At 46.8% G+C, this 22,714-nt stretch overlaps 2 protein-coding genes and 1 pseudogene across 3 annotated transcripts in view; 2 read left to right on the top strand and 1 right to left on the bottom strand.

The window, feature by feature from the left end:
* The window catches only part of CCNDBP1 (cyclin D1 binding protein 1), a 32,976-nt gene extending 10,902 nt beyond the window's left edge, over window positions 1-22,074 (top strand). Inside the window, exon 12 of one of the 2 annotated variants that reach the window (XM_073876889.1) lies at window positions 21,836-22,074. In XM_073876889.1, coding sequence (XP_073732990.1) covers window positions 21,836-21,881 — 46 coding nt within the window. In that variant the 3' untranslated portion in view covers window positions 21,882-22,074. Of the gene's footprint in view, window positions 1-23; window positions 161-21,835 lie in introns of those variants that run through there. The other variant, XM_073876890.1, reaches the window with a different exon arrangement.
* On the bottom strand, window positions 33-18,776 carry EPB42 (erythrocyte membrane protein band 4.2). The gene is made up of 13 exons (XM_025883798.2): window positions 18,576-18,776; window positions 17,239-17,424; window positions 15,972-16,205; window positions 12,873-12,991; window positions 11,358-11,462; window positions 10,089-10,269; window positions 9,572-9,710; window positions 9,220-9,323; window positions 8,192-8,434; window positions 5,601-5,900; window positions 2,734-2,900; window positions 1,501-1,634; window positions 33-243 (listed from the first exon to the last, which is right to left on the bottom strand). Exons 1-13 carry the CDS (start codon window positions 18,583-18,585, stop codon window positions 48-50), a joined length of 2,118 nt encoding a protein of 705 aa, XP_025739583.1. The 5' UTR covers window positions 18,586-18,776; the 3' UTR covers window positions 33-47.
* LOC141369987 (cytochrome c oxidase subunit 7C, mitochondrial pseudogene) lies at window positions 11,794-12,814 on the top strand (annotated as a pseudogene).
* Window positions 22,075-22,714: the final 640 nt, after the last annotated feature.

The raw sequence follows: 22,714 nt of genomic DNA on the forward strand, positions 1-22,714 counted from the left end.
TAATAATTTTCATATTTCTCTAGTGGACCAAGTTCATGTTATCAACATCAGACTTTAATTATGTGCTGATTATTGGAAGTTGAAGCGGGAAGTTCAGGGGCCTTCACAGTGACGTTTCTGTAGTTGGTTACATTCTGGAACATATCGCAGTCCATTTCCACAGTGAGCCTCTGGAGCCCCACCTGTGTCGGTGCGAACTGGAATTCGGTGTACAAGGTGTTTCCAGGCCACACGGAAGCTATTCTGAAATAAAGGAAAAGGCAGGTGGTAGTTCTGTCCCATTGCTTTGCTAGTCCCAGTGACTGATTCTTCCCTGCTTGAAGAGGTGAACTGTGAAGAAATAAACATTTAAGTACCTTGCTGTTGAAACAGGAGGTTTTAAGGAGCCTCCCTGTGGCAAATGATTACATGGTTAGGAAGAAAAACATCCTATTCTAAGGGTTTCCAAGCTACCTCTGTAATTTATCATCTGTGACTTCAGTCTGGTCCCACTCTTGGTAGTAGTACCGGGGTGTGTTTGGGAGGGCTATGGTTTTGGACCCCTCACATTGCTAAGTGCTGTAAGGGTACAGTAGACATACACAGAAGATGTCAGTATGTTAACAGGTGGTGTTTGGCATCCTATCAGCAACCTTTCAGCCTACCTGTGGACCAACAACAGGAGTAGCACAGATTTCCTTTGAGCTTTCCCCCACAGTTGATCTCAGATACCACAAAAATGTAGTTAAATGCTGGCAGTCCATCCTCTCAACTTACTGGCAAGAGTGATTCATTTAGTTTCATAAGGCTGAGGCATTGGCTCAATAACAAGACAACTACCAGGTATTTCAGGAGTAGGCAGCATGAACTCTAAACTGTATACTGTGTTTTCAACAAAGAATGTGGTGGACACAGTGAGAGAAGAAGAGATAATGAAAGAAGATACTTGCAACATCTGAAACCAACAAAGGACTCATATGGGGAACTCCTATAAATCAACAAGGTGGAAAAGCAGAAACACCGAAAGAAAAGTGGGCAAAGATAAAAAGAAATCTTTTACAGAGGAGGAAACAGAAAAGGGTAATAAACATATGAAGAGTTGCAAATTAAAACAATAATGAGATATTACCTTATTTCTCTTAGACTGGAAAAAAAGCTGAGTATTGCCAAGAATGGAGAAAAGTGGAGAAATGGTAGAAACTCCTGTACTGCTGGAGGGAGTGTGGACTTCTGCCATCATTCTGCAGACAAATCTCATTAATCTTGGGTCCCTGCCTTTCTGACAAGTTGAGATGTTTCAGTGAGATGAGAAGCTTGTAGTCTCTCTCTCTCTTTTAAAGATTTTATTTGAGAGAGAGCACAAGTGGGTGGGGGAGGGGGGACAGAAGTAAAGGAAGAAGCAGGCTCCCCATTGAGCAGGGAGCCCAGATGTGGGGCTCAAACCCCGAGATCATGACCTGAGCTGGAGGCGGATGCTTAACTGAGCCACCCAGGCGCCCCAAGAAGCTTGTGGTCTCTTACCTGTACCTCCTCTCTCTGTAAATGAGCCCCCTTCCAAAGAGGGAGATCACACAGTCTTTCATGGGAGCATCTAGGAAGTTATGGAGGCGGACTGAAGCCTTAAGAAGTTGATACTGCTCTGCTGTCTCTGGCATCTGTGGGAAGAGGCAAAATCTGGAGCAGATGCAAAGAGCACAGGGCTACAGTTACTGCTTCCCCTCCTAGGCACCCTCCCTGTACTCTCCTCAGTTACTCTCCTGTCTGCCATCCGGACCCAGACTCCACACCTGACTTCTTTAGCCCTCTACAGGTCTTCCTGCGTTTATACTTACCCTTGCCTTGATTCATCCATGGCCATTTCTGATGGTGCCTCTCCTTTTAGAAACCTTGGAGGGGTTCGCATTGTCTTCAGAATTCAGCTTTGGTTGGCATTCAGAGCCCTTCATGGTCTGACCCCAATCCCCTTTTCCAGCCTCACCTGTACTTCCCTTGACTAAATGACATCCCAGCACCCCTCTCAGACTCCCTTTGGGGCCTCTCTGTTCAGTCTTCTGCCTGCAATGGCCTTCCCCAACCTCTGCACTATAGCTTACCTATTTTTCAAGGCTCAGCATAAGTGCCTCCTCCTATTAAGCCTTTCTCAAAACCACCAGCTGAAATTAATCCCCTTACTTCACTTATGCCATAGTGACTTTGTACTCTATTGAAGCACTTACATAAAAGACCTAACATTGTGTCTCATTTACTTAACTATAACATAACCTCGTTGAGGGCTGGGACCAGATCGCATTCATTCTGGTCAGGGTAGACATGTGGATAGAGGACTAGATCAAGAGCCATAAGCCTCTAAAACATCCTGTTTTCATGATCATGGGTATGATAATCTCTAGGACTGTTTCCTCATCTGAATAATATGAATAATTCTACCTCACAAGGATTTTGTATTAAAGAAAGAAGGTGAAAATACGTTGGCATATGTATAAATTGCTAAATAAATGTAGGCTAGTATTATCCAAGTATGGAGGAAGCAACTGGGGAGGCCCTGATTTTTAAAATCTTTATGTAACCAAAAAAGTTGGAAGATGTAAACCTTAATAGCATATGTAAGAAACCATCTCTTTCAAGAGAAGGAGCTCTCAACCTAGCGTTTTCTGGTAATCCTACAGCATAGTTGTTTCCCTGAAGCTTGAGGGGCTCTGATTCCTTCTGAGATGGGAGCAAATGAGAGTGATTTGGGGAAAGACTAGTGCCTACCTCAATGGTAAGGTGTGGTCTACAAATGGCGATGTCTTCCTGAGCAAAGCAGCTAAGGCTACGCTCAGACTGTGTTGCCGTGGCCATGACAGTGAGTCTCAGGAAGCTGTTCTCTGGTGGGCTTTGCTCAAAATGGAAGAAGGCCAGGTTTTTGATGGTTTTGTTAACTGAAACAGGACAAGCAGAGTCAGTGCAAATCATGAAGGTGTGTGCCCTGGAAACAGGCAATATTACACACAATGCAAAGGAGTCTGTATCTCACTGAAGCCAGAAAGATGCCTCATTTCTCATTAGCAATTTCAAACTTGAACTCAGTCAAGACCCCACTCCCTACCACCATCACTGCCTCCAACTTTCTTGACAGACCACCTCAGAGGGGTTGTTGAAGGCCCCAGCAAACTAGAACAAGTTAAGCTCTCTGGCCTCAGCTTCCTTGTCTAATAACACCTACCTGGTGGATGGCTTGTGTTAAATGAGATACTGAGTGCTTATCTCAGACCCTGCCACACAGTTGTTGCTGAATATATGCCCTTAGTTCCTTCTTATTCTCTGCTTTCTCCTTTTGCCGAGAAAATGAAGGCATCTTTCATTGTCTAGGAATCTTCTCAAGCTCATGTTCCCAGTCCTAGCCCGCAGACATAGTCATCTACCCCTGCTCCCACCACCCCCATGAAGATGAGATGTCCTCCCTCCCCCAAGTAAACCCTCCGCTTTTCAAGTCTGTGCCCCATCCTGACCCTACCACTGCCTGCTCGTTAACCCTGAGGCAAATTATGTAACCTCTCTCTGTCTTGGTCTCCTCATCTGTAAAGTGGGGATAATAGTAGCTGCTGCCTCAGAAGGTGGTTGTAAGGGTAAATGAGACTGTGTGTATGGAACACTTAACACTGTGTCTACCAAAAGTAGGCTACAGTTATTCTAGTTGCCTCTCATGTCCCCCCAGGGTTGCACCGTCAGTTATAACCCATTTTTCCTGAGGCTTCAGGCTTTCCCTCTCTGTTGATTGTTTTCCTCAGCATGTAAGCAGATTCTGCTCTCTCATCTTAAATAAGCAAAAAAACCACCCTTCCTCTACCCAGTGTCCCTGGCTGATTACCACTCAGCCTGTCTCCTTTTTCAGTCTGTTCTTCCAGGAAGGACTGTATATGATGTCTCGCTTCCTCAACTCTCCATCAATTTAGCCCCCAGGAAGCTGGCCTTTGCCGTCACTTCTCAGTAAGACCACTCCTTCGCATCTGCTTTTCAACCTTGACATCTCATGGCCACTCTGCTGCCCCTGCTGGGTGCTCCTTCCTCTCTTTGACCTCTCTGTTTCCCTTATTCCCTGCTCTTTTCCTTCCTGCATCCTACATGCTGGTACTGCCTGGGTTCCCCTTTCAGCCTCTTCTCTTCTCACAATCCTTCCACTCCCAGGAGCTCATCAATGCCCTGACTCTTGGCAGCCCCCTCTGTGCTGGGGTTCACACATCTGGTCTCCAACCCAAGCCATTCTTTTGAATGCCAGGTTTAGGTTTCCACCTGCCTACTAGCCATCTCTGTTTGGATGTCTCATGGGCTTTCAAACCCAACATGCCATAAACAGAACTCATCATCCTTCTCCACATACTTGCTCTTCCTCATTTTCCCTATCCTAAAGAGGAAGCAACACTCTCACCACCACCCCCACACACATATTCACAAGTCCAATCTAGCCTACCTCCTTAATATGTCTTCATTTGAAGTGCTGCTAGTCTAATTTGTCCTTCATGCTTTGACTTGTTACAAAACCTTCCAACCTCTGATCCAGTGGTTCTCAACATTAGATGCCCATTAGAATCATAGAGAGAGCTTTATGAAAATAGTCCCAGTGCCAGGCTACCCACCAGATCGATTATATCTGACTCTGGCAGTGAGACCCAGGCAGCAAGCAGTATTTTTAAAGTTCCCCAGGTGATTCAACATGGAGCCAAGGTTGAGAGTCATTATTCTAATATGACCTCTTCCATTCCATTCTGACAACTTTTTTTTTTTTCAAATGAATTTCTGATCACATTGGCCCCTCTAGTTCAAATTTTCCCCAGCTTCCCACTGCCCAAAGAACAAAACTCAAAATCCTTGGCATGATATACAAAGCCCTGCGTGATCCAGCCCCCGCCCCCCGCAGAAAGGGAACATGGTGGAGAGACTGGAGGCAGGGAAGCTGGTTAGGAGGCTGTTGGAATAATGTAGACAAGCTCCGGTCCACTGATTCTCTTTTGTCTGCACATTGGAATCACCCGATGAATTTAAATCATTTTTGATGTTTGGGTCCAACCATGGAGTTTCTGATTCAATTGGTCTGGGGATGCAGGCTGAGCATCAAACTTCCCCAGGTGATTCTGATAGGCAGCAAAGTTTGAGAACAACTGCACTAGTCCAGGGACTCTCAACCCTAGGATAACATAGGGAGCTTTTAAAAAGTACCAATGCCTGGACCCTACCCCAGACCAATGAAGTAGGACTTTGGGGGAGAGGAAGAACCTGTGCATATGTTCTTCTGCCTTGAATAGTCATGATGCACTTTTCTGCCTGTCACTGCCCTTCCTACTTGTCCTTTCAGACCCAGTGCAGTCTGTTTACCTGGGTGAGATGCTCCCCTGCCATTGTATTCTGTTGACCTTATCAAACACTTCCGTAACTGCTACCATTGTCTGTTAACTTACCTGACTGCAATTGAAATTACGGGGGCTTTGGTCTGTGTGAAGCTCAATAAATATGTGTTGAATGGCAGAGAAACGGCACACCAGGGGCTTTAAGCCACCTCTTCAGACCTTCAGGGGTGCCCCATGGCTGCTGCCTCCCAGGGTGGGAGCTGGGGTTTGGGGATATCTGGGGGGCCATAGAATTACCCATGTTGGCACCGAGCATAAGGGACTGCTTCTTCTTCCAGAGCTCAGCAGCAAGGATGCCATTGTAGTATATTGCCTGCAGCCCAAATGCCAGCTGCACTGCCTTCTCCTGGTCACTGGGGTTAACCAGGCTCACTGAGAACTGGGCATTCCCTCCCAGGTATACAGAGCAGGGTGCTTCCAAGAACATGTATAGAGGCTCAGCAGTCTTGAGACTGGGAGGATGGATGCCACTGTGTTTTTCATGTCGCATTCTCTCTTCCTGGACTTTCTCCAGCACCTCTTTTTCTTGAGGAGATCCTGAAGAATGGAGGAGACAAAGCAGGCCTTTTATCCAGGGGGTATAGACCCTTCTAATAAAAGTCCAAGATTAAGATTCATTTACCCACTGCTACTCAAATGCCAAAGTCACAAGAACTCTGCAACCCTCTAAAGCCACATTTAGCTTAAAAAAAAAAAAAAAAAGCCCTAATGTGAGACCTGAAACCATAAAAAGATCCTAGAAGTCAAGCAATGACTTCTTTGACATTGGCCATAGCAACTTCTTTCCAGATATGTCTCCTGAGGCAAGACAAAAGCAAAATTAAACTATTGGGACTACATCAAAAAGCTTCTGCACAGCAAAGGAAACAAACAGCAAAACTAAAAGGCAACCTATGGAATGGGAGAAGATATGTGCAAATGACATGTCTGATAAAGGGTAGTATCCAAAATAAAGAAATTATAAAACTCAACATCCCCAAAATGAATAATCCAATTAAAAAATGGGCAGAAGACATGAATAGACATTTCTCCAAAGAAGACATACAGATGGCCAACAGACACATGAAAAGATGTTTAACATCACTCATCATCAGGGAATGCAAATCAAAACTACAATGAGATACCACCTCACACCTGTCAGAATGGCTAAAATCAGCAACACAAGAAACAACAGGTTTTGGTGGGGATGTGGAGAAAGGGGAACCCTCTTGCACTGTTGGTGGGAATGCAAATGGGTGCAGCTACTCTGGAAAACAGTATGGAGGTTCCTCAAAAAGTTAAAAATAGAACTACCCTGCAATCCAGCGATTGTACTAGTAGGTACTTACCCAAAGAATACAAAAATATGATTTCAAAGGGATACATGCTCCCTGATGTTTATAGCAGCATTTTCTACAACTAATCAAATTATGGAAGCAGCCCACATGTCCATCAATTGATGAATGAATAAGAAGATGTGATACACACACACACACACACACACACACACACACACACACACACACACAGGAAAACTATTCAACCATGAAAAAGAATGAAATCTTGCAATTTGCAATGATATGGATGGAGCTAGAGTGTATTATGCTAAGTGAAATAAATCAGTCGGAGAAAGACAAATACCTATGACTTCACTCGTGGAATTTAAGAAACAAAACAAATAAGCAAAGGGGAAAAAAGAGGGAGAGGCAAACCAAGAAACACTCTTAACTGTAAAGAACAAACTGGTGGTTACCAGAGGGGAGGCGGGTGGGGTGGATGGGTTAACAGGTGATGGGGATTAAGGAGGGCACTTGTCATGATGAGCACTGGGTGATGTATGGAAGTGTTGAATCATTATACACCCGAAACTAATATTACACTGTATGTTAACTAACTGGAATTTAAATAAAAACTTAAAAAAAAAAGGTCTACATTGGGCAGATCCACTGCAGATATTGCATGTCTCTTCCAGGTCATTCCAGTTCTTCAAGTGTTATGCATTTGCCCCTTGAATGGTGGGAGAGCAAGCTTTTGGACAAGTCATACTGACTCTGAGGACAGATCTGCAGGGACTCACATCTTCCTAAGTGAAGGAATGGACTTATTCCAAGGGCAGTGGGGGCCATGGAATATTCTAGAGCAGGGGAGTAACATTATTTTGTGTCTTAGAAAGCTCACTCTGGAATCTAAGTTGGAAAGGGAATGATAATGGAGAGACTGGACCTAGGGGGTCCAGTTAGGAGGCTGTTAAAATGCTGCAGAGAAGAGATGTTGAGGCCCTGAATTTTCTATAAGCAGTGAAGAAGGAGATAAGGAAACAGACATGAGAGAAAGGGGCAGTGAAGGAGGGAGAGTTGAAGAAGGTGCAAGCCTTCTTGTTTGGACAAACAGGTGACGGTGATGCCATTAATCAATATGGAGGAAGGAACAGATTTGGGGTGCTGGAAGAGAGGGTGAGAAGGAGAGAGGGAGAACATCTTCTGGCAGCTGGGCTTGGTATTAATTGTGTTGTTTTATAGTAGTGGTTTTCAACTGGGGGCAAGTTTGCCCCCCAGGGGACATTTAGAAACATCTGGAGACTTTTGGTTGTCACAGCCTGTTGTGGTGGGTTGCTGGCATCTAGTGGATATGGTCTGAGAATGCTGCTAAACATCCTATGATGCACAGGCCCCTACAATGGAGAGTTATCTGGCCCAAAATGTTGAGTATCAAATGGGGTTAAAAAGCCCTATTTTATATGATGAGGAGAAGACTGTGAGTCTCTCTAGCCTGCATCTTTCTGGCCCATCCCTTCCCCTCTGTTGGCATATCAGGTGCTGAGAAGCCTGGGGCCCTCCCCTGCCCAGTACCTTCAGGATACTTGTAGTTCTGAGTGATGTCCTCACAGCGGTTGCTGCCCACACCCTTGGTGCTAATGTTGTTGCCAACATACTTAGTGTTGGAATTGGTCAGCTCCAGTGTGCCATCCTCACGACACTTCCAGACCACACACGAGGCATTTACTGCGGCGAAAAGGTCTGATACTCCAGGGGTCAGGCCTAGTGTCCCCTCCTTGACTGCTCTGACAGGGGCCAGATCACAGGACCCCAGAACTGAGGGAGAAGAAGGTCAGTGAGCAAGAGGAACCATACCCAGACCTCTCTCTGAGTCAGAGCTGCATAACCTCTGTCCCCATCCTATACACTATTTTCCCTCCCTCAAGATCAAGGTCAGAGGTGGGCACTAGGCAGTTTCTGAAAGGGCATTGCAGTGGTGAAATTCACAATTATTTAGTGACAGTACTTTTTGGTCATGGCTTGTGGCAGGAGCCCTCTCAGAAACTGGACAGGTGGAACCTCAGAGGACCGTAGTAACGGGAGTTCCTTAGCCAGCTCTGCTATGGATATGATAGGAATAGGTCACCTTTATTGAGCACTTACTATGTGCCAGGCTCTATTACTATTCAGCTGCTGAGAAAGGAAGAACAATCCTTTTATGGCTCCTGAAGATTTCTTCTCTGAGCTTGAGCCTATCTCGATACCCTCTTTATCCACATCCAGAACCTCAGAAATCGCATGCCACAAGCCCCTAACCCAGCACATCCACCAGCTATCTTAAGACCTTTTACCCTTCATTGAGACTCTGTTTCCTTGCCCGTTGCTCCGAGGTAGGGCAAGTCTCCCCATGGCCTTGGGCCTAGATGGCTAACGCCTTTGTTCCCTTGAGCCTGCTGGCTTCAGGTGAGCATTCTGCTGGCCACTATCATTCCTTCCACTTCTCCTGTTTTAGGAGATGCGGACCCCCTTTGGACCTCCTGCTGCTCCTGTTTTCGAGGGACTTCTTGCTTGTATAGCTTTGTGCAGCCCAGGATGGTACTGGGCCTACCCCCAGCCTTTACCTCCACCTCCACTGGGAACACGTGGGTACAGAATCTGCCATCCGTCATAACCTGGGGGCAAAGTAGGCCGGGTCATCCAGCACTCCGTGGAAGTCTGGAAGATCCTGAAGGTACCAAAGGAGTAATTCAAGTGGGAAAAAAAGTGGGAGGACACTGTAAAAGTGGCTGCAACACTCCCAGGGGAGGTGGCGGGAGACATGCCACGACTGACCATCAGCATTCTGCCTACAAGAGTCTTGAGGGCCTCCTCAGTGCTGGGGTCGCTCAGGGTGTGTAGGGGGTGCCGTGAGGTTATACGTTGTGGATTTGGAACCCTCCCATGCCTGGGGCCTCATCCACTTGGGCTTCTCACCAGATTCTGCCTCTTTGGCCTTCTCCATTCTGAAAGCCCTCCTCATTGTAGTATTCATCTACAAACAAGCGGCCGCCGGTTCCCTGGGCTGAGGCAAACGTGGTAATGATGCGGGCAGGGATTCCCAGGCATCGTAGCACTGCGTGGGAGGGGGCCAGAGAGTCAGGGGATGCCAGGGAGGCCTGGGTATGTATAGCTAGTGTTTTCAGTGTCTCCTCTGGGCAGGCATGGTCTGAAGTGCCACCTGACACTGTGGAAAGAGGAGGGGCGAGCACCTGGCATATAGGACTGACCCACAGGCCCAGGATGCGTAAAGGCCGAGAGAGGAGGTACAGACAGTTTATGCAGCAGGGCGAGGCTTACAGAATGTACAACAGAGCACCGGGGCTTACTCCTGCTGGGGCAAGGGCAGGGAAAGTGTCAGGGCGAAAGCCGTGGGGCAACCCAAAAGCAGGGCAGGCACGCTGTACAGGAGCCAGGGTGACCTGGGGGTGCAGCAGGCAAGCCAGCTCTGTACCTGTGCAAGCCACTGCGGCGAACACCCAGGCCTGACTGTCACACACAGGTCGCCCTTGGCCTGTGATCCACTGGCGCAGGATGGGCACACTGCCCCGGCGCTTGCTCAACAAGGCCCCTTCCTGGGCAGCAGCAGCGGTCTGTGGGGTGGGCAGGACACTCTTCTCCTTGAGAGCATGCAGCTGTTTGTGGAAATGTGTGGATGTTATGTGGGGCCCAGGACAGAACCGCCTCTGGAGGGGGGCAGGGAGTAAGGAGGGCTTAGACCATTTGTATCAGAATCATCTGGATACTCCTGGGCTTCACCCTACCCACTGGATTATAATCTCTAGGAGTGGCGCCTGGGGAATTCTTTTATTTATTTATTTATTTATTTATTTATTTATTTATTTATTTATTAATATTTTATTTATTTACTCATGAGAGTCAGAGAGAGAGAGGCAGAGGGAGAAGCAGGCTTCCCGCGGAGCAGGAAGCCTGATGCGGGACTTGATCCCAGGACCCTGGGATCATGACCTGAGCCGAAGGCAGACGTTTAACCATCTGAGGTGCCCCAAATTCTCCTTTTTATCTAGTCCTCTGGAAGCCAGAGGTTTGTGGACCACATTGGCAAGCAAAGCATACATCATAAGAGGAGCAAGAGAGCTGCCTCTCACTGGGGGCTCATTTCAATGCTCCTTCGCTTGCCTGACCCTGATTCCTTTGAGGGCATTTGCTCTCAGGGCCTCAAGGCCCACTTGTCCCCAGCTTCCTCCTCCTCCAGGTTGACCTTGTCGTCCTCCACCTCTTCAGAGGGGAGTCCAGAGGCACAAGCTGAAATGGGGAACTCATGGTTCCCCAGAAAGGACATTAAGGGACAGGAGGAAGCTACCAAACTACCTTCATGGTCTGTATATTCTTAGGAATAACTTAGAAATGAAAACAATTAACCATGTGAGCAGCAAACACTGGGCAAGATAGACCCTACCCCCTCCTTCCCATGAACCTAAGCCTGCAGGTTGGGCTGACGGGAGGAGGCAACGGAGGGAGGAGGGCTCTGAGGAACTCCAGGCCAGTTTTAGTCCTCCTGGCTTGGGTCCCGAGGGATGATACTTCCCTTTGCTTTTCTCTCCCTTGTGGATGCTACTGTCCTCCCTCCTCACTCAGACTTTCTCCAGGAACTGACCCCCACATCCTGGGAGGAATGGACCATTTGTGATTTGAAGGTTTCCAGGGCCGTAAATGTAGGCAGCTCCGGCAGAAGGCTCCCCCCACTCCCCACCTCACTCACCAAGGCACCCAAAATGTGGGCTACATGCTCCGGGTTGCCCCACTGCTCCACCTGCTTGTCCATGCTCAGTAGGCCCAGGCTGAGGTCAATGACACCGCTCTCAAACTGGAAGGAACACACAGGACCGTGATGAAGGGCCTCCAGGTTGGGTACTTATCCCCTGCCATCACCTCATCCTTGTCCCAGACTCAGATTCCACTCCTTCCTGCCTTGCCTTCTTGTCTCCCGTGGCAGTTCTGGCTTTTCCCTCTGTCCCACTGTGCCCCCTGTTCCCTGTGTCCATGCAGTCCTATCCTTTGCCTTTTCTGTTGTCTGACTTTCCTGACAGGGCATGAGCCCTTGCGGACCAGAGCTGTATTGTTTGATTTTTGTTGTTGCCCATTTTGTGTGCTCCTGCTGCTCCTGCCATCACTGACCCACATGGGGAGGAGACCAAGGCAGCGTTTGCTCTTGAGGGACCCACAGTTTGGGAGCAGAGGGGGACATGCAGGCCTGTAGACTATAGATCTCAGCAACATGGCCAGGGCTCTAGGAGAGATGCCAACCCAGGGCAGAGGGCATAGTGGGGAGAGTCACTCTTAACCTTTGGGGGCTGAGGAAAACGTTCTGACGGTCTTAAAAGATAGATAGGAATTTTCTGGGTTGATAAAGGAGGGAAGGTATTCCAGGCATATTCAGCCTGTCTGTTCAGGGGATGGCCAGAAACTGGAGCGTGGGGTGGCTCTTGAGAAAAGAAAAGCAGTGGCCTGGCTCTGAAGGGCCTTAGGGGTCAAGCCAGGGCATTTAGTTTTTATCCTGAAAACAGTGGGGATTTAACAGAGGTTTGATTTGCTGTGGCCCTTAGGAAGATAACTCTGGAAGCTGTGGAGGATGGTCTGACGTGGCCCTGAGGAAAGAAAGGCACCACATAGCTGAAATGGCCAAAGGAAGCCTCACTGATACACCAGGGAACAAGGGTGGGGAAAAAAGGAGGATTCGGTGTGGTGCCACCATTTCTTCCATCTTGGGTCTCTGCACCTTTCCCAGAACTTCCAAGAGCGCTATGTTGGGACAGAGCATCTGGAGGTTCACAACCTCTGTGGTCTGTAGAAGCCACTATGAGGAGGGCCTAGGGAAGAATTGGCCATTTTTAGTGGAAAACAAGTGGCAGTTACTAATTATGATGACTCTGTACTTTGGATCTGGATTTGCTTCACCTTATTTTGTAGTAAGACACTAACTGCTTAAGAAATAAGGGTGTTTTAATTAATCCATTAAACAGATGTGAAAAAGATCATTTTAAGAGGTGCAATCTCTTTGAAAAATGGATCAAACTCTTGAATTCAACATACTCCATATGTTTGTAAATAAACTTATGCCATGAATCCTTAAAAAAGGGAAGAAGAAATGGCCTCATAACCTAAAGGCTTTTGGACGGGCCAGCTCTGTCTGGCCTGAACACTCCCAGCTCTGGCCTGAACACCGAAGGTTATGGGGCAATTACTGGCCCCTATCCTTTCCCAGAGGTCCCTGTACCTGGCCAAAGTCCCAGGGCTCTGCGTGGAAGCAGTCAGCGGTACCCAGGTAGATGAGGCCATTCTGGTTCAACACGTACTCCCTGCGTTGAGACTCCTTCTTCAGGAACACAGCATCCTCTGGTGAAAAGCAGGCTGGGATGAGGGCCTATGGGGTGCTAGGCCTGCCCTCCACACCTAGGCCTCTGTTCTCCCTGCTCAGGTCAGGTTTGGCTGCCGGCCTTCTCTTTAGCTCTGGGCATGATGAAAATTGGAGAGGAATTCCCTTTTTTCACTGACCCCACTGGGACCCAGACTCTTCTCTGGTGCAGAGTGGGAACAGGGGTCAGAGTCCCTGGGTCAGCCAAGGTGTCCTTCATGGTCAGCCAGCCAGACAGGAACAAGCCAAGCTTAAAAAGCCTACCGGTTCCCAGAAGACATGGGCAGCCAGAGTGCTTTTGGCCCAAGAGAATTTGGCAACAGCCCAGGGAATTTCCCAGTGGGCCTGTTATATCTCATAGCCAAATGCTTGGCTGGCTCAGTCAGTAGAGCATGCGACTCTTGCTCTTGGGTTATAAGTTTGAGCCCCATGTTGGGCGTAGGGATTACTTAAAAATAAAATCTTAAAAAAAATTTAAAAATAGTGTGTCAGAAAAACAAACAAAAAAACGATCAAACATAGATTGACGGGTGAGCAGAAAGGAAGAGGAGCATCTGGTAAGACAGGGTCAGAGGGAATGGTGGAGCTGGGTGAGGTAGAAGCCAGGGGAAGCCCTGGGGGCGTCCAAGTACGTCTAAGACTCCCACCGTCTCTCCTGCCTGTCCTGCTGCCTTCCTCACAGGGTTGGGCTGGGGTTCATGAGGAGGCTGGTAGGCTTTAAGGAGGACACTCTAGGAAGCCGGGAGCGGCAGGGAGACCTGCTCTGTTTGTCAAGTGTCTCTCTCTGCAGCTGTTGCTGGGTGGGGGTGGGACAGGAGGAGGAGAGAGCTTAGGCTGGTTCCTGGAGACTAATAAGAGAAAAGGCTTTCCAGATTATCCCTCCAGGCATCTGCTGGGATGAGGGTACTCAAAACAACAGAAGGATAGGATATTAAAAATCTGGGAAGCCCTGAAGAACCTGAGGCCTAAAATCATAGAACCATGTGCCCGAGGAGCCCTTGACTCCTGCCCCTCCATCTTGAGACTCTCTATAAAATCACTTCAAAGTGAGGTGCTGGGCCCCAGGCTCTGCAGGGCTCTGGGAGGTACCTTATCAAGCACAGGTAGCATCACCCTCCCCTTCCGCCCCAGGGTGTGGCCCCTTTTATAAAGTTCTCTGCTTATGAATAGGACTTTCTTTCTAGGATATAAAATTTCCTTTTGAGTCCAGGAGAGTCCCATCTCCAAGTATGCTAAGATGGACTGAGTCCCGGATAATCTGAAAATCTCTTAATCACCTCCCAGAGAAGCAGAGCCAATAACTCACCCCTGCCAACGCAGACATCTCCGTACAGACTCACACAGAGAGGCCTTCCCCAGGCAGGGTCAAACCAAGCATAGACGCAAGAAACCCGGCATGGATTCAAGACTGAGAGTTCCCACTGAACCGAGCATGGTCTCAGAACTGTCTTTGCTGTGTCTTTGCTCTGGCCCACGAGGGCCTAGCTCTGGTTGTGGGTTCGAGTCAGCAAGGCAGGGACACTAGGGCCCTCAGCTTTGGAGGGAAATATGTCAAGAGCCATGGGTCCTCCCCCAGCTGAAGGGGCCCTGACTCCACATTTACCCACATGGGGCAGCTGCACCTGAATGGACACTCGTTCCCATCTGTTGCTCTACCTGCTCATCCCCTTGGATCAGGAAATAAGAGCCTGAACTGAACATAGGCAGGGCTATCTGAAGGAGGGGGGACTGGAGAACCCCACCCCATGCAAGAAACATGGAGAGAGGCAGTCCACTGGGTTTCAGATGCCACATAGAAAGGGAGTTAGGAACTGGCTGGAGGAACCCGGGAAGATTTCTTCTGCTTCGCTATGTTTCCTTTTGTCTCCCAGCCCTGCCTTATAACAAGGGCCCCTTCAGGCTGGCAGTGAAACTCCTGAAAGAGAAAGGCTCTGCATTTGTCGTCTGGGTAGTGAGGGAAAGCTGATCCAAATTGTTTTCCATCCCCCTAAGCAATGCTTCAGGAAGCCCCAAGGAGTAAGGTGGGGGGTGGCAGATTTAAAAAGGAAAGACAGACTCAACCTTCAGAATGGGAAGGAAGAGGAGATGCCCTCCTCGTGTTTGGAGCATGTCAACCACGTCTGATGATCTTTTTAAAATGAAATAGTCCCAACAGCCAAGGCTGAGCTTTGCCAGAGGTAGCCACTGGTTGGGCTGCAGGAGGTCACCTGATCTCAGGAAAGCCCACCCTTAGTCTGCTGAGCTACAGGCCACTAGCTGTTTGTTTTGCCACTCTAGCAAATACTTAGGTTGATGTGGAGAGGACCCAGCAGCCAGTAGTAAGAACAGAATATACAAGTGGAGAGAAGCAGAGACAACCAAACGGCAGATTTATTGTGGAGCTGATAAAGCTGAAGCTTTGGGCCCTTCACTAGCATAGACCACTTTAGGCCTGAGCAATTCAAAATTTTGTATTCTTTTTCTTAAAGAGGGCCCCCCGAATTATATAAATAAACCTTAGGTCCCGCAAACCCTGGATTCACCCTGGACACAGACTATGGGAGCCCAGGGAAGAAATCGAGAAGCCCGTCCCTCAGGTTGTGTCCATTCCTGAACCACTTTCCAGTTCTCAGCCCCTGTGCTGCTGTCACAGTAAAGAGTGGCTCTCCCAGGGTCATCTCAGTGAGTCTCAGCTCCTGTGACCAAAGAGCCCGACCCGGCACCAGGGTTTGGTGGTGAGATAAGCCTTTCCTTTCAGGGGGAGGCCCCAGGCTGCTTCTGCCAAGGGTGACACCAACACAGACCCCGGGTGTGAGAGGCCATTCATCCAGGGAGCAGGTACCACAGTAACTCAGTGCTGGTGCTGTCCTTAGAGGGAGCTGTGCACCGGGGCCTGGGGCAGTCACTTCCTGCCAGAGCTGTGCCCCAGCTCCTATGCGTGGAGTCCCTGTGCAGCCCAGGCTGGTTCAGGTCCAAACTCACCTCGAGCCCATGGGTTAAAGAGCACTGTGAACTGGCCTAAGAGGAGTTGCTTCTTGCCCAAGACCTGCAGCAGGAGCGAGTAGCGGCCGATGATGGCGTCTGCGGGCGCAGTCACAGAGATGGTCCAGCACTGGTCATGTCTGTCTTCCACTGCCGCATTCCACCACTTCTGGTCCCCCAAACGGGAAATTGGGAACATGGCTTGGGTCTTGTTGGCCTTGGAAGGGTGCTCTCCTGCAGTCACACGGAGATGAATTGGTCATTTGGACCTTTTGGTCACAACTCAGAGTAATAAAGTCAAGTATCATAAAGTTGGAACAGGTGAAAATTGGTTTTTGGTGAGGATGGAAGAAGTCCATCCAGTAATGGGAGGCAGTAAAGGGTGATAGGAGAGCACAAGTTCTCAGTGCTCATGGACCCACATCTAGAAAAGGTCCATAGTGTATAAAATGGGCGGAGTGGTACGCCTTCTTCGTAGGACGGATGTGAGGTCTTAATGAGATATTGCATGTGAAGCACTTGGCCTGGTATCTGATATGTAGTACAAATTCAATAAATAGTAGCAATTAAATGTTATCTTAAGCCTAGATGGGATCCATTCAGGCTTTTCTACAAAACTGATATATTTGTAACCAAAAGGAGCCCCTAGTGATAATGATGCTCAGCAACTTCTGAGTCATAATAAATGTGATTTTTAAGAAGATTTATTTTACCGGGCGCCTGGGTGGCTCAGTTGGTTAAGCAACTCCCTTCGGCTCAGGTCATGATCCTGGAGTCCCAGGATCGAGTCCCGCATCAGACTCCCTGCTCAGCAGGGAGTCTGCTTCTCCCTCTGACCTTCCCCTCTCTCATGTACTCTCTCTCTCTCATTCTCTCTCTCAAATAAATAAATAAAATCTTTAAAAAAAAAAAGATTTATTTTACCTATTTTAGGAGAGAGCAGGGGGAGGGAGGGGGAGAGAGAATCCTCAAGCAAACTCCCCGTTGAGTGCGGAGCTACATGAAGGGCCTCGATCCCAGGACCTGTGATCATGACCTGAGCCAAAATCAAGAGTTGGCTGCTTAACCAACTGAGCCACCCGGGCACTCCAATAAACACTATTTTTTATGCATGTTATTTCGTCCTCACCACAGCCCTGCCAGGTGGACAGGACTTCTTGAGGCTCAGATGCATTGTGGGCCATTTGCCCCTTTTTCCCTGAGGAGGTGCTGGAGAAAGAACCACCCCCATCCTGCCACCAAAGGGGTCTAGGCCTGCCCCACTCACCAGTTTGTGCAATGAGGGCTACCTTCTTCAGGGTGGATGTAAATGCATAGACCGGAGCCTGGAAGTGCAGGATTATGATGAAGGGCTGCCCTCTCCTCACAATGAGGTGCTGGGAGCTGATGGCCTTGGTGTGGTGCTCCTCATTGTTTTTTGCTGCCTGGAAGTCACAGTTCTTGATCCCCAGGGCTGTTGTGGGAAAGGGAAGTCATGAAGACGAGGTAAATGTGACAACTTTAGTAAAAAGAGAGACCCTGGAGTCAGAGTTGAACTGAGGTTCAAATCCTTGGCTCAACTTACATACTAGCTGCGCCACCTAAAGCAAGTAATTTAACCATCTGAGCCTTAGTTTTCTCTTCCTTAGAATAATCATCCTTCCCTGCAGTGTTGGAGAAATTAAATGAGTTAATGTATTAATACACTTAGCACAGTGTCAGACACGTAGGAAGCCCCATTAAATGAGACCATTACTATTATTAATAAGAGCAGGGCTTGCCCTCATTCTTGACCTTCTTTTCTGGTCCCTAAACAAAACAATGAATAAAACCTGGAATTTTGCTCACCCCTACTCCTTTATTCTTCAAACACAGATAATTTTTAAAGCTGGTTTTGAAATCACTGAGCCGATTCTCTTGTTTTAAAGACGGGAAGAGTCAGGCCCAGAGAGTAGAACCAACTCACCTGAGATGATACTTGGCTCTTTCACCCAAAGGCTCACCAAACCCATGGCCCCATGCAGCCCAGAAAAACTCTCCAAGGAGGGGGCCTGAGAGTATTATGACAGCCTATCAGGCAGTTCTCATTTTACAGTGAGTCTTGTAAATATACTAACAGACTTATGCAGAGGCCCCTGAACTTTCTGCATCCTCTGGTTATACCTATTCTCTTGCTTGATGTTGGCCTCTGCCCCTTGTATTTGGATTCCCTGACTCTTACCTCCCCTTCTCTCCCACTTAGCTTTGAGGCTATGACACCCTCATGCTTTCCCAGGGTTATCTCCTGTACGTATCACAATCCAGTGAGAATAATCATGTTGTGATGCTATAAATCCATGTTAACTGTCATCATCGTTGTCAAAACTATGACCACCGATTTACCACCATCAACCTACCATATTGCCACCCATTGCCATACCACGGCTACCACTGCCACAGCACCCAGTACCACTCCCCAACATAGCCCCACCAACCATCACGTCCACCACCAGCAGCACCTACTACCACCCCCACCAGTCACACCACCAACACCTCCACCACCATCCTACTTCTCAATGAAAACACGTTGCTGTGGAGGAGCTACTGAGAGTCAAGTAAGCCCCATGGAGAAATGGCTTGGCTCACCCTGTCCCATGGTTGCAGGCTGCTCTTCTCCACTCGTCCACAGAAAATGCCTGTCTTGAACTGCTGCTCCGTGCTACCTCTCTGGATCTGTCCCAAGAGAAAATGATGGAGGTACTTTCATTGGCTTAAGAATCTGTAAATAGTAGAGTTTCCTTCCACTCCTCCTGTGAGCTCCCACACATGTTTCTTTTCTCTTGCTCCCTCCCCACTGCTATCTCTTGGGCCAGCTGCTGGGAGTTACCCTTTTCATTTTATCTCTTGTGCCCGGCTGCAGCAGGGGGTGGAATGGGGGAAGATCTGCCAGCTAGAGAAGCTAAGAGGAAACTTCTAAGCCTGTCGCTTCAGTGGTCTCAAGAGACCCTCAGAGATATTACCTGGACAACACTGGGAAGACTCTGGAAGGGATGGCTCCATAAGCAGGAGGCCCACATCCAACTCCAGATCTCAGGCCCTAAACATATCCTGGGCTTCGAGTTGCTAGATGTTTGTGGCTATTTTGGTAATAGAGAGAACCTGTGTGTCTGGGATTCATCTGTGTGAAGCAGATAAGGAGGTAGAATTTGTTGGTGAAAAATAAATGTCCTAAAAGTAGAAGTCAGAGCCCCAGCTCTTCTAAGCCCTCCGGGTCTGGGACACTCTTCCAGAGAAGGTTGGGAACTATCTTGGGACTCAGGGCCTATGTCTTTTCTATTTCTACTTATTTAGTCCCTGAGGAGATAAGACACAGGAAAGGACCTCCTCTTTGGCCCTCTTTGGTTTTCTAAAGCCCAGCTTTTGCTAGGGCTTCTACGACTGTGCTACCCGGAGCACACTCAGGGGCAGCTATGCTGGCCTGCATGCATATGAGTTATCTGTAGAAAGATATAAAAGACACTGCAAGGAACATTGGGTGCCTGTGGAGAGGAGAGTTAGAGAAGGGGGTAGGAAGATAATTTTTCTCCTGTTTACACCAACTTTTAAAACTTTGAACCACTGTCCATTTGAAGAATCTTGTTATGTTAAAAAAAAAAAAAAAGAAATGAAGCTGCTGCCTTTTTACACCCCCAAAAATGATTCTTCATGAGAAATGAAGAGGTAAATTTTTCATTATTTGGAGATGATGTGATTTTTACCTGGAAACCATGAATCAACTAAAAAATGGTTATAAAAGATAATTTAGAGTCCTATTCTTAAGTTTGGTGCATTCCCAATAAAAATGCTAACAAGTTTTTTCTCTGAAAGTAGAAAAGCTGATTCTAAGGTTCAAAAGGAAATTTCTAAAAGATATAAGATATAATCTAAAAAGATCTAAGAAGATATAAAGATGTTTTAGATGAAAACATCTAAGATATGTTTTACTATCTAGTAGGCCTCATCATGCTACATTTCTAACTTCTTATGTAGTATAACTAGCTTCCTAGATATTAAAACATAGTATGATATCACTGCACTTGAAAAAGCACATTGACCAAAATGTAGACATTAAGTATGGGCTAAACATGGCACTTTGTATCAGTGGGGAAGATAAGGATTCACTAGTAAATGGTTTGGGGACAACTAGCTTGCAAAGTAAAGTTGGTTTTCTACCTTTCACCATACAACAAAATAAATTCCAGATGGGTCAAAACTCTAAATGTAAAAAATTAAATCCAAAAAGTACTAGAAGAAAAGATAATAGACTTATTTTTAAGCCAGCCTGGGAAAGGCCTTTTAAAATATTACTCAAACCCCAGAAGCCATAAAGAAAAAAATAGATAAATTTTATTCCTTAATTTTTTTACTTGGAAAAATCCATAAAGTTACAAGATATACAACGCATTGGGAGAAATGTTTGGAACTTGTAACACAAATTGTTACTTTTCTTAATGTAAATGATATCTGCAAATCAATAAGAACAATAAATCAATAGAAAAATGGGTGAAGGATATGAGAGAAAAGAAAATTCAAGTGTCTCTTAAATATATGAAAATATGTCCAGCCTCATTTAATAGAAATGCAAAATGAAACTACCCTAGGATATCATTTCTTTCTTTCAATCTATCAGATTGACCAAGATAGTTTGTCAACTTTCTGAGTTAGTGATGGTGTGGGGAATGAGTTAGTCTCTTATAGTACTGGTAGGAATGTAAATTGGCATAGCTTTCTTTCTTTTATTTTTTTAAAAAGATTCTATTTATTTATTTGAGAGAGAGGAAGAGAGAGTACAAGTGGGCAGAGGGGCAGGGAGAGAGGAAGAAGCAGACTTCCCACTGAGCAGGGAGCCCAATGTGGGGCTCCATCCTAGGACCCCGGGATCATGACTTGAGCCAAAGGCAGACACTTAACTGAGCCACCCAGGTGCCCCTAAATTGGCATATCTTTCTAAGCGAAATTAAATAATATTTACCCAAACCTAAGTGCTTATACTTTTGACTCAGCCATTTCACTTCTAGATATTCTAATGCAAATAATTGAACATGTAAAATGAAATTTATACAAGTATATCCATTGTACTGGTAGTTACAATAGCAAAATATCAGAAACTACATAAACATTCATAAATAAGCTACTAGATAGACGTATTATGGGACATGCATTCAATAGAAAACCATGCAAATGTGAAAAAGAATGAAGTAGCTCTACATAAGCTGGTATGGAACAATCCAAACTACATCGTTAAATGGAATAAGCAAGGTACAGAGCTGTGTGAACAATATGCTACCTTTGTATAAAGGATGTGGGGAAGAATATGTATGAATTTGCTTGTGTTTGCCTAGAGTATTTCTGGAAAGTTATTGCTTCTGTCTAGGGAAATTCAGTGCCTGGGTGTATGTCTTTTTTTTTTTTTTTTCTTTCTGTATATCCTTTAGTATCTTTATATCATGAGAATATGTTGTTATTATTTGAAAAATAACAAAAACTTGCAAGGGAAAGAAAAGCCTGACGGGGGGGTGCCTGGGTGACTCAGTTAGGTGGCTGCTTTTGGCTCAGGTCATGATCCTGGGGCTCCCTGCTCAGCGGGGAGTCTGCCTCTCCTTCTCCCTCTGCCCCTCCCCTCTGCTCGTGCTGTCTCTCAAATAAATAAAATCTTTTTAAAAAAATCTCTCAAGGATTTCTGCTTCTAGATAGAGCAGACTAGCTTGATCCTATCACCCCTGTTGACAGTAACCAGAAAAACTGAATAAAATATTTCAAAGCTCTGCCTGGAGGCCTCAAGGCAGCACGGATTTGAGGGATCAAGATCTCAGGGAGAAGAGAAGCAGAGAGAGGTGAGCCTGACAGCATGCCACTTTTCCCTTTAGGATGTTTGCTGATTCACAATTGGCAGATGACAGCCTGAAAATCTGAGCAGATCTTCTGATGAGCTCATAGGACTGGAGGATAAAAATTGGAGTTGGAATGACAGGAATGACAGACCCCAATAAACAACCCGGTTTTCAGCTGGGACCCCTGAAGGACTGTTCCCCAGGAGTAAAGTTAATAGGAAATAGACCAACACTTACAAAGACTGAAACCCAGTTTTGCTTGTTTGTTTGTTTTTAGGCAATCAATGGAGATTTTTATTCCTGCTGACATTGCTATGGATGCTATTGTTATCACCATTATTTATCTAATAAAGTTATAAATGTTGGAATAGCATAGAAAAAATTTTTGTGGTAGAAAATACCATAAAACTTATCATCTTAAACTTTTTTTTTTTTTTTTTTTAGAGAGAGGGAGAGAGAGCACATGCTCAAGCAGGGTCATGGCGTGGGGGGGTGCAGAGGGAGAGGGGGAAAGAGAATCTTTAGACAAGTCTTTACATTATACTGTGCTCACTACAAGCAGGTTTCACACCCAATGCAGAGCCCAAACCAGGGCTCAGTCTCACGACCCTAAGATCATGACCTGAGCTGAAATCAGGAGTTGGACACTGAGCCATCCAGGTGCCTCTATCATCTTAACCATTTTTAAGCGCACAATTCAGTAGTGTTAAGTATGTTTACATTGTTGCGAAAGAGACCTCAAGAACCGGGGCGCCTGGGTGGCTCAGTCGTTAAGCGTCTGCCTTCGGCTCAGGTCATGATCCCAGGGTCCTGGGTTCGAGCCCCGCATCATGCTCCCTGCTCCGCAGGAAGCCTGCTTCTCCCTCCCCCACCCCCCCTGCTTGTGTTCCCTCTCTGTGTCTCTCTCTGTCAAAC

This window comes from Callorhinus ursinus, unplaced genomic scaffold, assembly GCF_003265705.2.
Source record: "Callorhinus ursinus isolate GAN/ISIS: 27379988/994484 unplaced genomic scaffold, GSC_fseal_2.0 scaffold25, whole genome shotgun sequence".
Classification (NCBI taxonomy): domain Eukaryota; kingdom Metazoa; phylum Chordata; class Mammalia; order Carnivora; family Otariidae; genus Callorhinus; species Callorhinus ursinus.

What these genes read in the sequence shown, in the direction of transcription:
- EPB42 (XM_025883798.2), bottom strand. An exon ending in AGCCCTCATTGCACAAACTG is followed by an intron (nt 16,206 to 17,238) that starts GTGAGTGGGGCA and finishes GTGTGACTGCAG; the next exon opens with GAGAGCACCCTTCCAAGGCC. An exon ending in TACAGAGAGAGGAGGTACAG is followed by an intron (nt 244 to 1,500) that starts GTAAGAGACCAC and finishes CCTTTATTTCAG; the next exon opens with AATAGCTTCCGTGTGGCCTG.